Source organism: Chanos chanos, chromosome 3 (assembly GCF_902362185.1).
Source record: "Chanos chanos chromosome 3, fChaCha1.1, whole genome shotgun sequence".
Lineage (NCBI taxonomy): Eukaryota > Metazoa > Chordata > Actinopteri > Gonorynchiformes > Chanidae > Chanos > Chanos chanos.
In genome coordinates this window covers 45106596-45126072 of record NC_044497.1, presented here as the reverse complement: position 1 = coordinate 45126072, position 19477 = coordinate 45106596, and the positions used below count along the sequence as shown (strand labels likewise).

The 19477-nt window shown below is 40.6% G+C and overlaps 1 protein-coding gene across 2 annotated transcripts; it reads left to right on the top strand.

The window, feature by feature from the left end:
* The first annotated feature begins 380 nt into the window (after nucleotides 1–380).
* Nucleotides 381–19146, top strand: dmgdh (dimethylglycine dehydrogenase). Of its 2 annotated transcripts, none has more exons than XM_030768436.1 (16): nucleotides 381–598; nucleotides 1193–1364; nucleotides 2787–2885; nucleotides 3243–3407; nucleotides 3907–4111; nucleotides 11564–11812; nucleotides 12039–12237; nucleotides 12621–12790; nucleotides 13083–13236; nucleotides 14592–14757; nucleotides 15026–15156; nucleotides 15629–15846; nucleotides 16025–16182; nucleotides 16337–16396; nucleotides 17027–17161; nucleotides 17974–19146. In XM_030768436.1, the coding sequence occupies exons 1-16, from the start codon at nucleotides 480–482 to the stop codon at nucleotides 18184–18186; spliced, it is 2613 nt and encodes an 870-aa protein (XP_030624296.1). In that variant the 5' UTR covers nucleotides 381–479; the 3' UTR covers nucleotides 18187–19146. The 2 variants fall into 2 exon arrangements, with proteins under 2 accessions (XP_030624296.1, XP_030624295.1); XM_030768435.1 differs by having other exon boundaries at nucleotides 381–601.
* Nucleotides 19147–19477: the final 331 nt, after the last annotated feature.

The window sequence follows — 19477 nt, the reverse complement described above, 5'->3', positions numbered from 1 at the left end:
TTAATATTTTTGCACGTTAAACATATTTTCTTTCTTTTTTCTGTTCTCTGAAATAGGAAAACAGGAAACCCTAAATATGAGACTTTGGCTAAAAAACGTTTAGAGAGTGGCCGCAGTTTGGTTGTTACTACACCAGTGACTTCTCACCACTTGTTTTAAGTAGGCTGAAATTCCTGACGTCCCAATTTGGTTCGTCTTTCGCAAATCAAAATGAGTACTTAACCTCAGAGCAGTAGCCTACGTACAGGTTTGACGTGAACCAGACCTCCCAAATGACTAGGTCACAGTGCTTCAACGGTTAACCATAAATTAAAGTTAGACTACGAACGACCTGTACAGTTGCGTTGCGTCTGTACAGTTGCGTTGCGGTGCGTCTGGAGAAGGCGTGTCTGTTGTGTTTCTTCAAAGTAGTGAATTTGGGGTACGCAGCTGTGGTGAGGATTAGTTGTAGCACGTCCCATTCTTAGGGTATCATAAACATGTCCAGAATTTTAAACGCAATTAACACTCATTTACGGAGAGATTTGAAGGCATGTCGTCGACTACGGCAAATTTCGGAGCGGTCAATAAGTTGCACGACACAGAGGCGAAGCGAAGAGCGGTGAGTTCTTTCCACGTTTTTTCAAGTCGGTATGCCTTAAATAATAAGTCATTCCGGTAGCTTGTTTTGATATCACTCAAGATCGCAGGGTTCCATACTAGGACAAACTGAAGTCATCACCTGATAAGGCATAATGTTATGGGTACTGACATGATACACGCATCAAGTATGAGATTAAGTTCTCCGCACGTTCTGCTTCAGTCAGTGGTTTTGTTCTGAGCATTTCTCCAGAATTTCGAACTTCGTTCCATCATGATTTGGCATTGGCTTGCCTACATTGCTACTGACTCGCAAGAGGATCAAGTGATTTCAGCAGTTACTGATACAAACTTAGAGGAAAACATGAACAAAACAATTTCTTGAAATGTTTTCAAATACTTATTCTTACGTGATTGATTTCCATTGAGAATACAAGTAATTTACCGTACAGCTGAATGGGGAGAGAGAAAGACAAAGTGTCAGATTGAGCATTTTACTGCATTTCTTGCATATCAACAGCTTAAAGGTGCTGTCCTGAAAATCGCGACTGTCTAGCAGTGAAGCTGTATTTTTTTTTTTTATTAAAAAAGATCATATTCTCTCTGTCTGTAGGGACGATGGGGCAGGTGCTCTGGGTAAGCGTCTGAAGGACACAGCAGAGACAGTCATCATTGGTGGGGGATGCGTTGGGGTCAGTTTGGCCTACCATCTCGCCAAAGCTGGCCAGAAAGATGTGGTGCTCCTGGAAAAATCTGAGCTGACAGCTGGCTCCACCTGGCATGCTGTAAGTATGTCAGGACCCTCTAAACCCAGAGGAGGGGTTTGGAGGAGTCGTGCTGGTTTAGGGGTCCAGGGTAGTGTGGTCAAAATGTAACTGTGAACAAAATGATAATTCTCAAGGAGTGCAACAGGGCAAGAACAACAACAGCAATAATAACAACAACTGCGGTCAGCTTCGCAACCATTTTCTTAAAGCACCATTGAAGATTAGTCTCCTTACAGGCCCTGAGATTACATCCGTACCAAGAAAAAAAGATTAAGTTTATCATCTGTGTGTACCATAACATTTACAAGTCTGTCAGAGGGACAGATACTTGCCTTTTGCAAGATCACCTCTGTGACAGAGGTCACATCATTTGTTTGTTTCTAAAAAGAGTCAGTGTGAGTAAACTTTGATTAGATCAGCTCTGCCAGACTGACAGACATGTCAGCAGTGGCCACTCCAGAAGAAAAACAAAGTTACAGAGTGAATAAATAGCATAACAAACGAAGCCATCTTTGGCTTTTTTTTTATTGTTATTCATTCACCTTCAACCAAACATCATTACTGATCACAGCATACATGTAAGTAAGCTAGATCGTGATAAGTAGTATATAAACACATAACTGATGCAAATTTGAAATGAAATCTAATGTTTGAGAGACAATAAACTGTTCAACTATATATATATATTTGGTGAGAGGTTTAGGGTTAATGAGCTGTGAGAACATAATGAAAGTTTAGCTGAGTTGACAGAAAATGAAAGCGTAAAGATCCAAAAAGTTTAGGAAAAAACTGGCTCAAGGGTGATTTAACGACTTCTTATGGCTTTCAGGATAGACAGAGACAGAGGGACGTGTACTGTGAAACCCGAGTACTGTTCAGGGGTGGAGGTGACGTAGACAGAGGTTGGGGGTGTGAGTTGGGGGAAGGGGAGAGGAGCTATGGGGTACAGCTGCAAATTTGGCCCAGTTCTTCGTCCCCTCGCTTCACTCAACTCTCTTGGCCCTACACTTCATAGAATGTAGTTATAAAACAGACCATTAATGTCCACAATAAAGTATGACAGGGCTCTCTAGTTTGTGTCATTCATTTGTACCTTACACATTTCACTACTGTGAAAATACCACCGGTTTATTTCACCCTTTTTTGATTTCATGTAAATGGTCGTGCCCTAAAGAGATACACTACACTGTCCAAAAAAACATTGCTTTGTAATAAATAATAAATATGTAATATGTAATAAGTAATAAATGTTATTGTCTATCTCTGTGATTCACTAAGTTAGAAAACTGATTTTAAAATACATCATTGCATCAGTGACAGAAGAATCCTTATATGACGATGACGGTGATGATCATGATGTTGTTGATGATGGTGAGGTTTTTACCTGTTTTTCTATTTTTATCAATTGACCTTACTGTAGTTTTTTATTATTTTATCTAGGCTGGCCTGACCACATATTACCACCCAGGAATTAATCTGAAGAAAATTCATTATTACAGTATTAAACTGTTTGAGCAGCTGGAGGCGGAGACTGGGCAGGTAGGAGAACAGCTCTGACCTCAACTGAATGCTTATTGAAACCATCTCAGGTATGTTTCACAGTAGAAATGTTTATACACAGCACAAACACAGAGAAGCAATGAGTGTATGATTCCCGAGAGGGTTTACGAGTAGCGTCACTCCATGGAAGAAAGAAGACATTTCTCCACAGTGAACAGATGTCTTTGAAAGACAGATGTTTGAATGATAGACAGTGCTGCGATGTCATGAAATGTAGCTGTTTCTCCATGAGTGATCAACAGTGTTGCCAAATGGTATAAATTGGAACCATATGAGTAGTAGTATAAATCGAGGTGATGCAAACAGTGTCCGGCTGTGTTGCTCTCCTGTCCGTAGGCCGTGGGCTTCCATCAGCCCGGCAGTATCCGAATCGCATCAACCCCAGTTCGAGTGGATGAGCTGAAGTACCAGATGACAAGAACTCACTGGCACCCAACACCACAGTTCCTCATTGGGCCAGAGAAGATCCAAGAGCTTTTCCCACTTCTAAACATGGACAAGGTAACTTTAGTCTAAGAGCAATTACCATGTTGCATACGTGTCGGATTGAAATTGTTCTTTGGATATTTTAATTTTTATCAGATTCTCTGCTCATGAGGATCTTGCAACCAGTAGAAGGGTAGTTATTGGAGCTTATTGCCATTTGATTTATGTTGTTGTGACTTCAATGCAAGCTTTACTTTACATGATACTATGAAAACATGGTAGATGTCATGCGCACTAGGCGGGGTGTATTGTTTGTGTTGGGGTGTGTCTTAGTGTATTAGTGATTAGTGTTTGTATGTATATGTGTATTTCTGTATTGTACAGAAAGAGACATGTAATTTATTGAATGTGCTCACTCTGTTTGATATCTCTTTAACTCTATTGTTCGGTATAGAAAATCTTAAGAGTCACAGCACAGACTGATTCTCTCTCTCCCTCTCCTTCTCCCTCTTTCTATACCTCTCTCTCTCTCTCTCTCTCTCTCAAACTCTCTCACACACTCTGTCACTCTCAGGTGCTGGCTGGCCTCTATAACCCAGGTGATGGCCATATAGACCCATACTCTCTCACTATGGCAATGGCAGCTGGTGCTCGCATGTATGGTGCCCAAATCTACAACCCTGCACCCGTGACTGGCCTCACCCCAACCTCCGACGGCAAGTGGGATGTCCAGACGCGTCATGGTACCATCCGAGCTAATAGGATAGTCAATGCCACAGGTTTGTACCCATTCAGTACTGCAAAAATACTAACTTCAACAATTTCACATCTTCTCACAAGCATTCCATAGTAAAAGCCATGCCCTAAAACCCCAGCAACTCAAGGTTTCTCAAAAGCTTTTTAGCACTACAATAGATGTAAAGCAGTAAATCTCACTCCAAAGCTTTCATGCTTTATCTTAAATCCAAAAGTTAAAGATGAATTGATTATTAGGAAATTGCTAGAGCAGTTGCGTAGCTCAGTTTAATCCCTTAAATTAGTGTGGTTTTACACTGGACCCAGGTTCATAGAAATATAAGTCTAGCACTCTACCCTACTTAGGGGCAAGGCTTATTGACTCCAGTCTTTCCCTCGGGGAGCTAATTGAACAAAGAGCACAAACAATAGCTTAAATCAGCATTACTCTGTTATGGATACAGTTTAAGGGGTTATGTTTCAAAACCAGAGATGTGTATCCAGTATTACATTAAGAGTCATAGATTGTCACAGTAAAGAGATTATGTAGGGAAGGGCTTTTGGTGACACAAGAGGAGCTGGTCAAAGATTCCTGGTGGTTTTGTCCTGTTTTAGGCAGCTTGATAAAGGATAACCTTAAGGGTCACTCAAGTGTCCTCAGAGGTCTTAAGTAGTTAATGACTCACCAGGCCTGTTCAAGCAGCAGACTGTTGTTCCCTGCTGGTATGTCACCATCAAAAAAAACCTCAGTTTGGCTCTAACAGCTCACAGTTTAAGATGAGTCCTGTTGTTGTGTCTGCAGTCATATTCTTCAGACTTGTTTTGTCAGCTGGTTGTAGTAACACGTTCAGTGGGTTGAACCTCTTCCTGTTTCATGTTGGTATTTGTTTGCTTGGTCTTCCTCTCTGTTGTTGAGGGAATATTTGTTGGTGTCAGCTGCCGAAATAGGATAGTTGCCTAAGAGCATTTTGTTTGGAAGCTGAGTCTGTTTGCACTTCTTGGCTCATAAATATCTGAACACTTAACATGCCTAGTTTATAACTTAAAAAGGTGGATCTTAATTCAGCAAACACGTTAAGGTAAAGATTTATTTGTTTTGACGATACTCAACTGTAAATGATTGTTGGTATGGAAAAAAATTACTACATTTTATTTTTTCTGCTATTCACACACACACACACACACACACACACACACACACACACACACACACACACACACACACACACACACACAGAGGGAGAGGGAGAGAGAGAGAGAGAGTTTGCTATTTTGCCCTTTTGAAATGACATAAGAACCATTTGGATCTTCTTGTTTGGCTGACCCAGTTCTTTGTCAGGATTTTTTCATTTGCTGTTGTTGTGCAAATGAAAGGTCTGCAGAGGAGAAACCTTTGACCACAAAACAGCAGGCAGTCAGAATCCAGCCGTCGTTTCACATGGTTTGAACCGGGATATACCAGCTTTGGGGGGAATCTGTTAGCAAATACAAGCTGTCTTTCCACAAATATTGTGTTGGTTTAGCAAAGTTCACAGGAAAACTCCCTGTGCTTTTTTCTTCTCTGTGTGTTTATGTGTGTGTGCATGCACACGCTGATATTGTGCAGCTGCTGAAAAATATGTATAGACTTAAGTTCACAAATGAAGAGCACATCCAGTAGAAAGCTTAGATTAATTTTAGTCTAATTTTCAGTCAGGTTTTGAACATTTATACTTCCATGCAAATGTATGTTTGTACTGCCAGCTAGGCCACTTTGTTCACAATTCCAGTTTAAATGATCAAAGAGAGGAATTTTAGTTTTGTTTTCAGTCAAATTAGATGTTAAAGAAGTCAAAGACTAAACAATGGTCTCACAAATGTTTGAAGAAATTATGTTGTCCAGTGGATTTCAACAGTACACTGTCTCAACAGAGATGCTTTTCCCACTGTTGTTATGTCGTTGTCATCATTGAAGTTGCTCACAAATCCACCAAAGCCATTTTAAATATCTGTTTAGTTCCCTCGTATAGGACACCTGAATCTCATAGTCAGAAGCTTGACACTTTGTTGGTTTTCCAAATGATGTGTACCAGCATTGGAATTTTACAGGCAACAGGTCGGTTGCCTTGACCACCACACAACTTTTGCTAGGATGTATTCACACCCTTCGGTGTCCAGGGGTGGCTTGTTTGATTTCATATGTTTGTTTGAAAGTGGCTCAACGTGCACATAGAACTCATTCACTCCCTGATGTGAGAATATTATGGGATGGAGGAATAGAGTGGGGAGGGATGATTTGTGGGGCTCTGTTGTTCCTATTATGAGTTCCATCCTGTTGTGTAATGGAGGGTGTTTTTTTTGGGGTTTTTTGCAGCTGTTCGCACATTCCATCTCTTTCCCCCTCTCCCTCTCCCTCTTTCTCTGTTTCTCTTTTTCTTTATCTCTCCTTTCAATTGGTTCTCAGGAGATATTGTATGGATCACAACCATGCTTGGTCAAACCCATTAATAAAGCTAGGTCTCCCGGGCTCCTTAGGTCTTCTACCCCTCTTTCTTTCCACAGCCAATCACTTCCTGCCAACAGCTCAGATTTCAGCCAATGGTTTTTAGACTACTCGTACACGCCTCTGTAGAGAGTGCAGTTTAACATCTTTTTGGCAGATATTTTTGTTTTTTTTCCATTTCCAATTATAGAACAAGCTTTCTTGATCCTTATTCTGTGGTGTGGGTCTAAACTCTGCAGCTCGGAATGTGCCTTTTAACTGCAGTTCTACTAAAGCATTTAGCATGGGGAGAAGTGGTCAACATGTGCTGAAACAAGCAGGACTACTGATTTTATCAGATTTTTTTCTTTTGCACCAATCATAGTTTTGCAAATGCCCAGTGCTTGAAGGAAAGAGTAAAACTGACCCGCAAAATGTACTGCTCCATTCACAAACACAAAGTGTCCATTGTTGTCATATTTTAGAGTGACTTTTGGTGCATCTATAACATTTGGGGCTTGTTTAGTCATGGAATCAGTTTGCTACATCTGCATACCTTTCAGCTGATAGTAGTTGATCATTCTAACTTTGTAAGGGAAGAGCACTGTTTCCGTTCTATAGAATAGCGGGACAATTAGCATGTGACATTGGACTTAGGAGGCAGTGTTTTTTGGCATAGATTTTTTATTTTATTTATTTATATATTTTTTTGGTATTCTTCATGTGCAGAAATATGATTCTAGCACAGTTATCCTGCACACTAATAAACATGCATAGATTGTGTTTGCTGGTTTCATAGTTATACAGATCTTCAGGATAAAGCATGAATAGTGATACCCACAGTGTGAGGAATAGAGAGGAGTTCACATTCTTCCATAGCACTTGGATTAGCAGTTCATTCTTTGGGGTTTTTAGGTTCACCCTTGTTTCCAAAGCTCTTTAAGAAATAGCTACTACAATGCAATGACAGACGTTATTCGAGTTAGATGTCGAGTCATGGGAGGAGAATCTTCAGCAGGCAGCAACCTCTGAATGTTTTATAAGTGTTCAAAGGTTGTGAAAAAAATCTGTTTTAAGGGTCATAGAGTTGTCTCACAGAGTGGTGCTGCATTGAGATGCATAAACATGTTGGTCCTGTAGTGATGGAAAATCCCCCAAAGGAGTTATTTCAACAACACAACATATGCCCCTCCAGTTTCCCTGGTTTAATTACTCACTGTGTTATTTGAACTGCTGGAAAAATAAGATGCAGGTAGAGATATGCAGTAGTGTTATGTTTTGCTGTTATTGTGTATAGGTTTCCAAAAAAAAGGCATTTATTGCTTCTTCAAGGGTCTACAAGATACACAGAATATTTGCAGAAAATGTGCTGAATTGAAATTAAGATATATCTTTAAGATGTGTAGAAATATGATGGTGAAATGTAGAATTTGTCTTTCATAAGTTCTGTGTGTGAATTCACAGATTCCTTCTGTGCTGGTAGTATTTTGCGTCCTGTGGTCCACACCACATGCTTCTCTGAACCACCCCTCCACTTATTGAGAAACTAGGGGTGTTACATAAGACTATAAGATGATACTAGGTCATGGAGTAGTGTGTGTGTCTGTGTGTGTTTGTGTCTCTGAGAAAGAGAGAGAGAGAGAGAGAGAGAGAGAGAGAGAGAGAGATTTTCTTACATATGATTGTTATTTCAGCAGACTACGGATGTATTTGCTATAAATCTCTCTTTTTTATTGTTCCTATCTCTATTACTGTTTTTTTTCTATATCATCCTTTCTTTTTGCCTTTGCCATCTAATATACAGCCTATTATCACCAGGCCTCTCAATGGCTTTTTACATCTGTATCTACATTGAACAATGTTAGTAAAGTCTTTCATCAACTCTTAAACCACTCGCCGTCCTTTAAAATGAGTTTACAAAGCTCACTGATTTATCTGTCTCCCCCCATCTCAGTGTCTCTCTCTTGTTGTACTCTCCTTCTTGTTTCATCCTTATCTCCTTATTTCTCTCTCTCTCTCTCTCTCTCTCTCTCTCTCTCTCTCTCTCTCTCTCTCTCTCTCTGAGAAAGCTGAAACTTAAACCCAGATACAACAGATGGATACACACACACTCCCTCTCTCTCTTGCTGAGCCAATCAGAGGCTTCACTAAAGATCAGAGGTCAGGGCCTGTGGAATGTTTTAAATGGTTCCATATGGATCTTGTTCTCTCTGAACCCCAGTGACCCATAAATGGATTCAACTTGTGAAGAAGGTTGGCCAATAAACAAACGCTTTCTCAGCTAAAGCCAGATGTTATTTCATATACCTGCTCACTGAATCTGTATCAGACCAGTGTCCATTACAGTGACTAAAACATCACCTTGTTGTTTGAGGAGATTTTGAGCTCAGAGTGCTGGATGAAGTGGAACTTTGATTTTTTTTTTATTATTATTATTATCTGTGTGCTATAGTATGTGCAGCTGTGTTCTTTCCACACAAACAACACATTCTGCAGTAGCATAATGACAAAATCCCTAACAAGCTGCTAGCCATGTTGCATTATTGAAACATACTCAGATCATTCTCTGGTTTTGCTTCGTGACTCATATTTTGTCTTCACCATCTTGTGCCCTTATCAAATTCCCTGAAAATTTAGGAGTGTGTGTGTTTGTGTGTATTTGTGCGTGCGTGGTGACCAGAAAAAACGCAGTTTCTGTTAGGCCTTGTGAATGAGTTGCTTGTGATATAATGTGTTAAACACATTGGTCCAAACTGGTCAGGAGAAAACATAAACACACCATACATGAACACACACATGCACACACCCTCTCTGTCTGTCTGTCTGTCTGTCTGTCTCTCTCTCTCTCTCTTTCTCTCTCTCTCTCTCTCTCTCTCTCTCTCACACACACACACACACACACACACACACACACACACACGCACACACACAAAGCTAAATCTACCAACTTAACGGAGTTTGCACATGTTAACATTATTTGCACATCCAAATGACTGACGTAAATTAACGAATGACCATGTTAGTGGTTTTCATTTAGCATAAATATTGCAAAATATCAAAACTGCAGATTCCATAGGCCTCAGGGAGTATACCAAATGAACATTGGTCTTTTAGTACCAAACGCATGTCTTACATGTGCCTCATGTAAACTAACAACTGGCAGGGACCAAACCCCACCAGTTGTTAGTTTACACTGCCCTCATTTGTCTACTCTGTCAGGCAGATCCACAGGGAAGCATTGTAAGTATTACATGTATGTGCAGAGTGCTGCAAAACTCAACGAGTCGCACACACTGATGTTTTCTGTGGGGATCAGTACTGAAACAATGGGAACTCTAAAACTGTAAGACTGTGAGGTCTAACATGGGTGCCTAATCACAGGAACTCCACTGAAAACTAGGAGGGGGAATCAAAATGTAAAATATGATATGCAGAGATGAATGTAGAACACATTAAGCACACAAAACCACGCACACACAGGCACACACCCTCATGCACACATACACACACTCAGCAGAAAGCAGTCAACACCAGGGGCAGGTGTTGGTAGTAGGGGCAGCTGGTTCTGGTTAGGGCAGGATAGCACCGGTCCTCAGTGTAAAAAAACAGCTGTGGTGCCAGCCGTGGAGGGGGGCTGGTTAGGGTAGAACTGCCCTCATGTCTTCTTATTCCATCACAGTATTTACCCTGAGATACAAGAACACGCACCCCTCCCCCTACTGGTCAACACAGAGCATGATGTCCTCACTCTTTACTTTAGGGTGTCATTATTTTTTGGATTATAGCTAGGCCTTTGTGTTTGTGTGCATATCCAATTCAGATAACAGCAAGTAACTAAATACAGACATAGACCAGGTTCACAGCACTTTTTCCTCGTTATGTAATGTCTTATGAACTAGTGTCATTTTCTGCTCCTAGTTCACTTGCCACTAATGTGCTGGATCTGTACATCATGATAACAGCTGCATTCACTGTGAATGCATAATACACAGTTCATTTATCCATGGTCTTGAACACTTGTGGGCTGCTTCACATGCATGGTCTAAAAATGTAGAGCGTGTACCACATTCTTAAGTTCATGATGATGCCGTAATGCCTTGAAATGTCATTGCATCAATATCTCACAGACGTTCACAACAACTCAGTTTAAATGATCTAAAAGAGTTCTGTAAATGTATGGAGTGGTGAGGACGAAGACAAAGAATCTCCTTTCAAACTTGTTTTCCCTCTCAATCCTGTGGTTTTAGGCAGAACAGAGTAATAACTGTTTACAATGGATGTCTGTGTGTATATGTGTGTGTGTATGTGAGTACTTGTACAGCTATCCTTGTGAGGACCAGTTTGAGTTTTAGACCTTGGGAGTGAAGACATTTTGGGAAAGTGAAGACATTTTGACTGGTCCTCACTTCTTCAATGGGCTTTTTGAGGGTTAGAATTAGGTTTAGGTTAGGGTTAGGGTAAGGGTTGGGGTCAGGCATTTAGTTGTGATAGTTGAGGTTAGAGTCAAGGGCTAGGGAATGCATTATGTCAGTGAGTGTCCTCACAAAGATAGAAGTACAAGTATGTTTGTGTGTGTGTGTGTGTGTGTGTGTGCGCGCGCGCACGCACGCGTGTGTGTGTTCCCTTCGGAACTACCCATTTTGTTCTTTTTAGAATCTTGACCATTAATGTGCATGCCATAAAAGCAGTAACCTGACTTATTTGTTTGTGTTGTTTTGTTTTTCAGCCACAGAACTGAAGAACATTTTTTTAGAATGTTTTGCTGAGTTAAAGTCCACTTAACTGAATTAAAGTATGTTTAGACTAACTTAAACATCTTGTGCCATCCCATTGCAATTCGGACAGAATATTACAAAAAGTGTTAGAACTAGTGTTTAAGTTGTTTTTAAAACTATGTGTGTCCTGCATTTCTCTTTATCTCACTGTGTGGCAAGTTACTTAAAATTCTTCTATAGTAATAGTATTTTATTTAAAGTCTTTCTTAAGGATTCGTCCCCTTCTTTTATTTAAACTCTAATCCTGATTTCTCTGTCAGGTTTCTGGGCTCGGGAGCTGGGACAAATGATTGGATTTGAGCACCCCACCATTCCTGTCCATCACCAGTATGTAGTCACGGCAACAGTGCCAGAGGTTAAGGCCCTGAAGAGTGAGCTGCCTGTGATCCGTGATCTGGAGGGGTCTTACTACCTCAGACAAGAACGTGATGGGTTGCTCTTTGGACCCTATGAAAGAGAACACAATATGGTTCTGCAAGACTCTTGGGTTCGAGATGGAGTACCTCCGGGTAATTAAATGATGAACCACTTATCCAGCTTAGTAAGCAAATGATCGTTCACCCAGTTTGTTGGTTGGTCAGTCACACTCACCCAGTCAATCAGTCAGACAGTTAAACAGTCACGTAGCTTTGAAGAAACTAAGATTACTTTGCGTCTGGGTTTGTCTCTGTGTGTGTGTGTGTGTGTGTGTGTGCGTGCGTGTGTGTCTGTGTTTGTGTATGTGTGTGTGTCTAGGTTTTGGTAAGGAGCTCTTTGAGTCAGATCTAGACCGGATTATGGATCATGTAGAGATGGCCATGGAAATGGTGCCGGTTTTGAAGAACGCTGACATCATCAACATTGTGTCTGGACCTATAACCTACACCCCAGACCTGCTGCCCATGGTGGGCCCACACCAGGGTGCCCGCAACTACTGGACTGCAATTGGCTTTGGGTAGTTAGCACAGAAAGTCTACACATAATCCTTAGTAATTTAGGTCTATTGTGGATATTTACACAAAGAAATCCATATTCTACTTTAAATAATAATTATTTATTGTCAGAACTGAGACCAAAGAATAATTTAGTCTTTTTTGGCCCCTCAAAAAGAAACATAATATTTGCTAATACAAGACTATATTTCCTGAGTTTGTATTTCTATGTGTTTTCCTCTTCTTGGTGGGAGAAGCAGAGGTCTTCTTTATGTCTTCACCCTCTGTCTCCTCTGAAAGCTCAGTATAATTACCCACTGATTTTGGTCGTCTAAAGGTTAGGAAGGATCCAGTGTAAAGCTAAAATATGACTGGCTGACTGGACACATCGCTTTGTGTGTGATAGGTATGGCATCATTCATTCTGGGGGTGTGGGTAAGTTCCTTAGTGACTGGATCATGACAGGAGAGCCACCATATGATCTTATTGAGTGTGACCCTAACCGCTATGGAAAATGGACCACGGTACCATACATGTGTGCCAAAGCTAGAGAATCCTATGGTTTCAACAACGTGGGTGAGTCAGTCAACCAGTGTTTAGTGTCTTACATAAGGACAACTATGCATATATACATGCTATATATACATGGCAGTCAACCTTTAGTCTTGATTATGGTGTCTGTATGTTTGCTTCTCTCTTTCTGTTTGCACTGGAACAGAGCCACCATGCTGTACTGAAACAATTACCACCAACACTATTGCGTGGCAAAATAAATAAAATTTCTAAGTATCTAAGTATTACAATCACTGTTTTACCATATGGCCTTTTTGTAGTTCAAATGTTCTCTCTCTTTCTCTCCTTCTCTCAGTGGGTTACCCTAAAGAGGAGCGTTTTGCTGGTCGTCCCACTAGCAGAGTGAGTGGGTTGTATGAGCTACTGAAAGATAAAGCTTCTATGGGATTCCATGCAGGCTGGGAGCAACCGCACTACTTCTACAAACCTGGAGATGATACGGGATACAAGTAAGATGAATATATGTGATTCCCTACACATACAGGTATATGTATGTGTGTGCGCGCGCACACACACACACACACACACACACACACACACACACACAATGGGGTGCACACACTCACACAAAAATGTGTATATTTCATGTATACATTATAGAAACCAAAGATTCAGCCAAGACCAGATTGTCTTGTGCAAATACATGGAAAAACATTAGAAACAAACAACATAAATAAAAAGAGACCCAGTACCAGTCAGATAGCTGCAGAGAATGGGAGTGTGTATGAGAGAGAATCAGACAGACATACAGACACAGTGAGAATGCTAGATGCAAATGCTTTCAGTGCTAAATGCTAAAAGTGCTGTAGCTGTGTGTTACAGTGTTGCGGACTCAGTGTTCTTTTGTACAGGACACAGGAAAGGCAGCACATCTGGTTTTACCCCCTGCTGGAGCAGCCCTAAGTGAAACACATACTGTTATATGATGTTAATGTGTGTATGTAAATGTATATGTGCGTGTGTCATGGAGAGTAAGGTGGAGGGCAGAGACTGTAAAATTCAGCCCTTAACTCATGATACGGGACAGGCGCTGACCTCATCGTTACAAATGAGATTTAATGCTCCCAGTGGACCCGGAAAGTACAGCCCTGTGTTTCTAAAGTCCCCTCCTTCAGAATCTGAGAACTAAAAACCATTGTACAAAAAGTTCCAGTTCAACTTGCCAGGGGTTAGACAATGGGTTGAATTGGTTGCATTAATGTACGACGTGTTTTCACTGAAGCCAATTATCAGAAACAAATTACATCTCTAAGATCTCTCTACGGACAAATGCTATGCAATAATGATGTCCCTATTCATTGTATCTGGATTTTAGTGAGCCTGTCTAACTAAATGTGGCCTTTTAAGATTGTTTCACTCTGTGTCAGTCTGAATCCTTTCGTTGCTGTGAGAGATTAATTTTCAGTGTAGGAGAAAGAGCCGGAGTGTATCAGAGCTGAAGGTATTACTCTTGGTTGCTGAAGTGCAGATAGCAAAAGACTGAATGCTTTAGCCAATGCTGTATAGTCCACTTGTGTTGTGTTTGTAGTTGTCAGTGATCATTTTGCAGTGATCATGTGCTGTGTCAATAATCAGTTTATGAACTGATAAAAGCATTTGCATCAATTGTTGAATAAATGGTTGTTTTTACACATAGTAGTTGTGATCATCAACAGTGGCTGTGGTTGTAAATTTGATACGTGGCCTTTCACCATAAATTCTTACTAATGACACTGTTTTGTCAAGCTTCTGCCTACACTGACTTTAATGCAGGAGTCAGGTAACCTGTAACTTGTGATCTGATCCTGTCTCTGCTTTTCTTCAGGCCTAGCTTCCGGCGGACAAACTGGTTTGGCCCCGTGGGCCGAGAGTGTAAACTGGTGATGGAGAAGGTTGGAGTGATTGACCTTACACCTTTTGGGAAGTTTGTGGTAAAAGGGAAGGACTCGCACAAGCTACTAGACCGTTTGTTTGCTAACACCATGCCAAAGGTGAGTGCTGAGATGAACAAATAATCAATCAATCAGTCAATCAGTCAATCAGTCAGTCAGGCAGTCAGTCAATCAGTCAGTCAGTGAATCACATTCACAATACAAAATTCAAATGTGGCAAGAGTTCACCTGCTTCATTTAAGTTTAAGAGTTCATTTAAGCCATCTTCTAAATGAAGGTCATCTACTAAACAAGACAATGTCCGTGTAAATGCTGGCTGTTGATGTTAGTGTGTTTGTTTGGTGTTGATATTGTTTGTTTGTGTCAGGTGGGTGTCACCAATATTAGCCACATGCTAACCTCGCGAGGACGAGTATACGCTGAGGTCACGATTACCCAGCATGCACCTGGAGAGTTCTTCCTTGTCACTGGCTCAGGATCAGAGCTGCATGACCTCAGGTTAAACAAACACATACCTTTGTGCTCACACAAGCACACACACACACACACACACACACACACACACACACACAGATGAATACACTTTTATCAAGCTCAACAATACAGCACATATCCCCATTGCAAATATACATGTAATGATTTTAAGAATAAAAAAGGCACTGAAAGGGGGTAGTGTTTTGGCCAGAGAAATTTAAATAAATCTGTGCTTTAGTCAGAAGATGGAGTGGAGTTCTAATGACTTAAGCTGATGTTTCGTTTTTTCAGCCACAAGCACAAAATGAACTTGATGACAGCAATGCATACAAAATTTTAGTAAATATGTTAATGCAGTTTCTTTCTTTTTTTGCCTAACATTTATCCTTTTGTATCTCTCTCTCTCCCTCTCTCTCTCTCTCTCTCTCTGTTTTCATCTCTCTTGTGCTCTCTCTTGCTCTGTTTCTTTCTCTCTATCTCTCTCTCTCATTCTCAGGTGGATAGAGAAAGAGGCAGCCGATGGTGGTTATGAGGTGGACATCACCAATGTGACTGATGATATTGGTGTTTTGGGTGTGGCTGGCCCAAACTCTCGGAAGGTTCTACAGAAGCTGACGGAAGAGGACATGAGCGATTCAGGGTTTAAATTCCTGCACTGTAAATCCATCAAGTTGGCTGGCATTCCTATCAAGGCCACACGGATATCCTACACAGGTGCACACAGGAAAATCTGAATCCTGCCTCTCACAAAAATGCACAGAACTCACATTTTCACTTGGTGAATTTGTCTGGGTGCTTTACGTGGTATTAAGAGTACGTTGACAGTATATGAAGCTCAAATGGATGTCTGATGTGTGTGTGTGTGTGTGTGTGTGTGTGTGTGTGTTTTTAGGTGAGTTGGGCTGGGAGCTGTATATGGATATTAAAGATATGGCAGCAGTTTATGAGGCTTTGATGGAGGCTGGACAGGAAGAGGGCATTGACAATTTTGGCACCTATGCCATGGCATCACTCAGACTGGAAAAAGGATTCAGAGGCTGGGGAGCAGAGGTTAGGAACACACACACACACACACACACACACACACACACACGCACGCACACAAAAACTCTCAAGGACACAGTGGACTTTTCTTATAACTTCTCATATACGTGCACATACATTTCTGTGCCAGCACAACAAGTTTGTTTCTGTTTTTCTGTAGATGAATTGTGACACAAATCCTTTGGAAGCTGGTTTGGACTACTTCATTAAGCTCAACAAGGTACTGTTCAAAAGTACAGCGACAGTAAACATTCTTTAAACATTTAGTTACTATACATTTTACAACCTTCCTGAAAGACAGATGTGATAACCTGTATTTATACACAACTGTCCCCAGGCTGATTCACTTTGTACAAACAAATGAATGACAGAGTTGTTCTATACTTTTTACTGAAATCTGTGGTGTTATATATGTTGGAGTGGGTCTCTAAGAAGACTAAGTGATCTACTTTCATGTGCATGTACACTTACGTATCAGATAATCAGTATCACTGAGAGATGGTGTAGAAAACGCTGGTGCGGTCAGAGGGTTGTCTCTTTACAGTGAAAATATCTTATAATGCAATTCTGTTGACAATTCTCTTGTAACAATTGACTCGGGATCATTTCTATCAAACAGACACACACACACGCACGCACGCACACACACATACACACACACACACACACACACACATGCATGCACGCACATGCACATGCACACACGCGCACACACACACGCACACACACACGCACACGCACATGCACACACACACGCACACACAAACACACACGCACGCACACACACACACACACACACACACACACACACACACACACACACACACTTATTCTATTGCTTTTACTCCAGCCTGCAGATTTCATTGGGAAACAAGCCCTGTTGGATATCAAAGCCCAGGGTCTAAAGAGGAAGCTGGCATATCTTGCACTGGACACAGATAATATCGATCCTGAGGGAAACGAGACTATTTGGTATAATGGCAAGGTAAACTTTAGCTGAACCTTCCAGAACATTCCAGGCCATACACAAACGCAAAAGAGTCACTTTAAAATAGTTGGGATGAGCCATAGGATTCCATCAGATGCCATACAACCCCCCTTGCATTTTACAAACCAGCCACTTGACTCAGAATTGTTTCTGAAGCTGTAATACGTAAATCAGCGTTTTAGCAAACTAAAGTGTAATGTTGTGATGTGTTGGAAACATATTATTCAATACTGTCTTCAATTTATTTTGAGATTTTTGTGAATAGGTTTTGGACCTTAAAAGTCTACAGGAGCTTCCTCGAATCACAGCTAGTTTATGCCCCCTAGTGGTACAGTCAGTATATTGTAATAAAAAGAGAGGTAGAGAAGAAGACAGATTCGTTATTGCTTTCTGACATGGAAGTAGTTAATCAAAAGTGGTTCACAGAAAAACAAAATAATGCACTGACAAAGATACAAAAAATACAGAGGCATGTAGTAGGTCATAGCCAGCAGGTGATTTGTTATTTTTTAACAGGGGGGATGGCCCAATGGCCAAGAGGGGCGATGGCCCAGTGGTCACTGACACTACTCTATAGAGGATATAGAAGAATGGCAGGTTAACAAGGGGCATGCATGTTGGTCATTTTACTAACAAGGGGGATGGTATCTCCCCTCATCCCCCTACAAATCGCCTACTGGTCGTAGCTCTACAATGTACTGAAATAGGAAACTGATGTACTGCATTTAAAACACTGACTAGAATTAAGGAAAAATATCTCTACTTGAGAATACACTGCCTGTGTGTTCTGACAGTGTGTTCCTTTTCAGGTTGTTGGAAACACAACCTCAGGGGCATACAGCTACACATCTCAGCAGAGCTTGGCATTTGCCTACGTGCCCATTGATCTGGCCACCATTGGACAGAAAGTGGAAGTGGAACTCCTAGGTAAAAAATACCCAGCCACAGTTATCCAAGAACCTTTGGTTCTGACTGAGCCCACCAGAACCCGTCTGCAGAAGAAGGCTAAGAGCAGAGCGTAAACGGATCAAAGAGTGGTGTGAGTGGGTAAACTGGACGTTTGCTCTCACTGGTGAACATGAGGGGACTAGAAAAAGAGCTTGTATTCTGTCCTGAATTACATGATAATGTTGCCATGCCTTTTTAAATACTTTGGATTGCCAAGTCTGCAGACAAATGAAGCAGTGTTTTAGATCAGAAAATCACTTTCAAAGAAAACATAGCCATCATAGTCTTAATTGCATTTTTGCTGACATAAACTGGGCAGGACATTACATTACAGTATGTTACCCCATGTAAAATATTCTTTTAAAAAGAGATGGGAGGGCCTGATATGATTTGAAAGTTGTTCTTGGCAGTTCTGTAAAATGAACATGGAATCTGTATCATGTAAGAGGATCATTGTCTAAGGTCTCTCTAATTGGTGGCTACCGCGGCGGTTTGTGAATGATGCCAGACACTAAAAGAAGGAAAGCAAACTGTGAATGAGAAGTGATGATTTTTAAAGAAACAAAAACCATTCTTTTCTGCGCAGCTCAGCTTCCCGAAAGGGGAACTTAATGGTAGCCTTCAAAAACCATACTTTTTTCTTCCTTTTGAAATCTGTTCATAACCTTTGGTCGTAACTTTTGTTTGTTGTTTGAAAAAGAAAAAAAAAACCTATTCAACTGCTTTAATTCCATTAAGTCATTTTGATTACATACTATGTACTGGATCACTGGTAGAGGATAATATCTTTTCCTCTGCCCATACGGAATGAACTGTGACACAATTAATGCTGTTTTGTCGACAGAATATTTTTCTAAGTATGGAATTAAAAATTTAGCAGGGTGAGTTTTACAGTTTTCTAGGCAATTGCACCTATGGAAATTTGACCTCATCACAAGGCAGATGTGTGTTATCTTTTCATATGTGAAGGGAACAGTTATCATCATCATCAAGCCACTAGTATTATGAAGTTTTAATGGATGTATTTTAAATTTTAATTGTACTGATTTACAGTTTTGTAATAAAATGTACATTTACATTGTGATTTGCTCTATGTTGACATTTTAAATAAAGGCTTTGCTCATGTACTCTGTGTTATGTACCTCATTTCTCTCTGAGAAATACGTTTCTTTGTGGAAGACCGTTTTAAAATATTATTTGGGTGTGTTTACAGGAAAATAAATTTAAAATGACAGTTTTAAGAACATGACGTAAATTTAACAAAACTGGCCAATCAGGAAATATTTTTAAACTTCACCAGACTCGATACGTGCAGCGTGATGACACAATTGTAAAGCAACCGTCTTATTGGCCAGTTAAAATCAA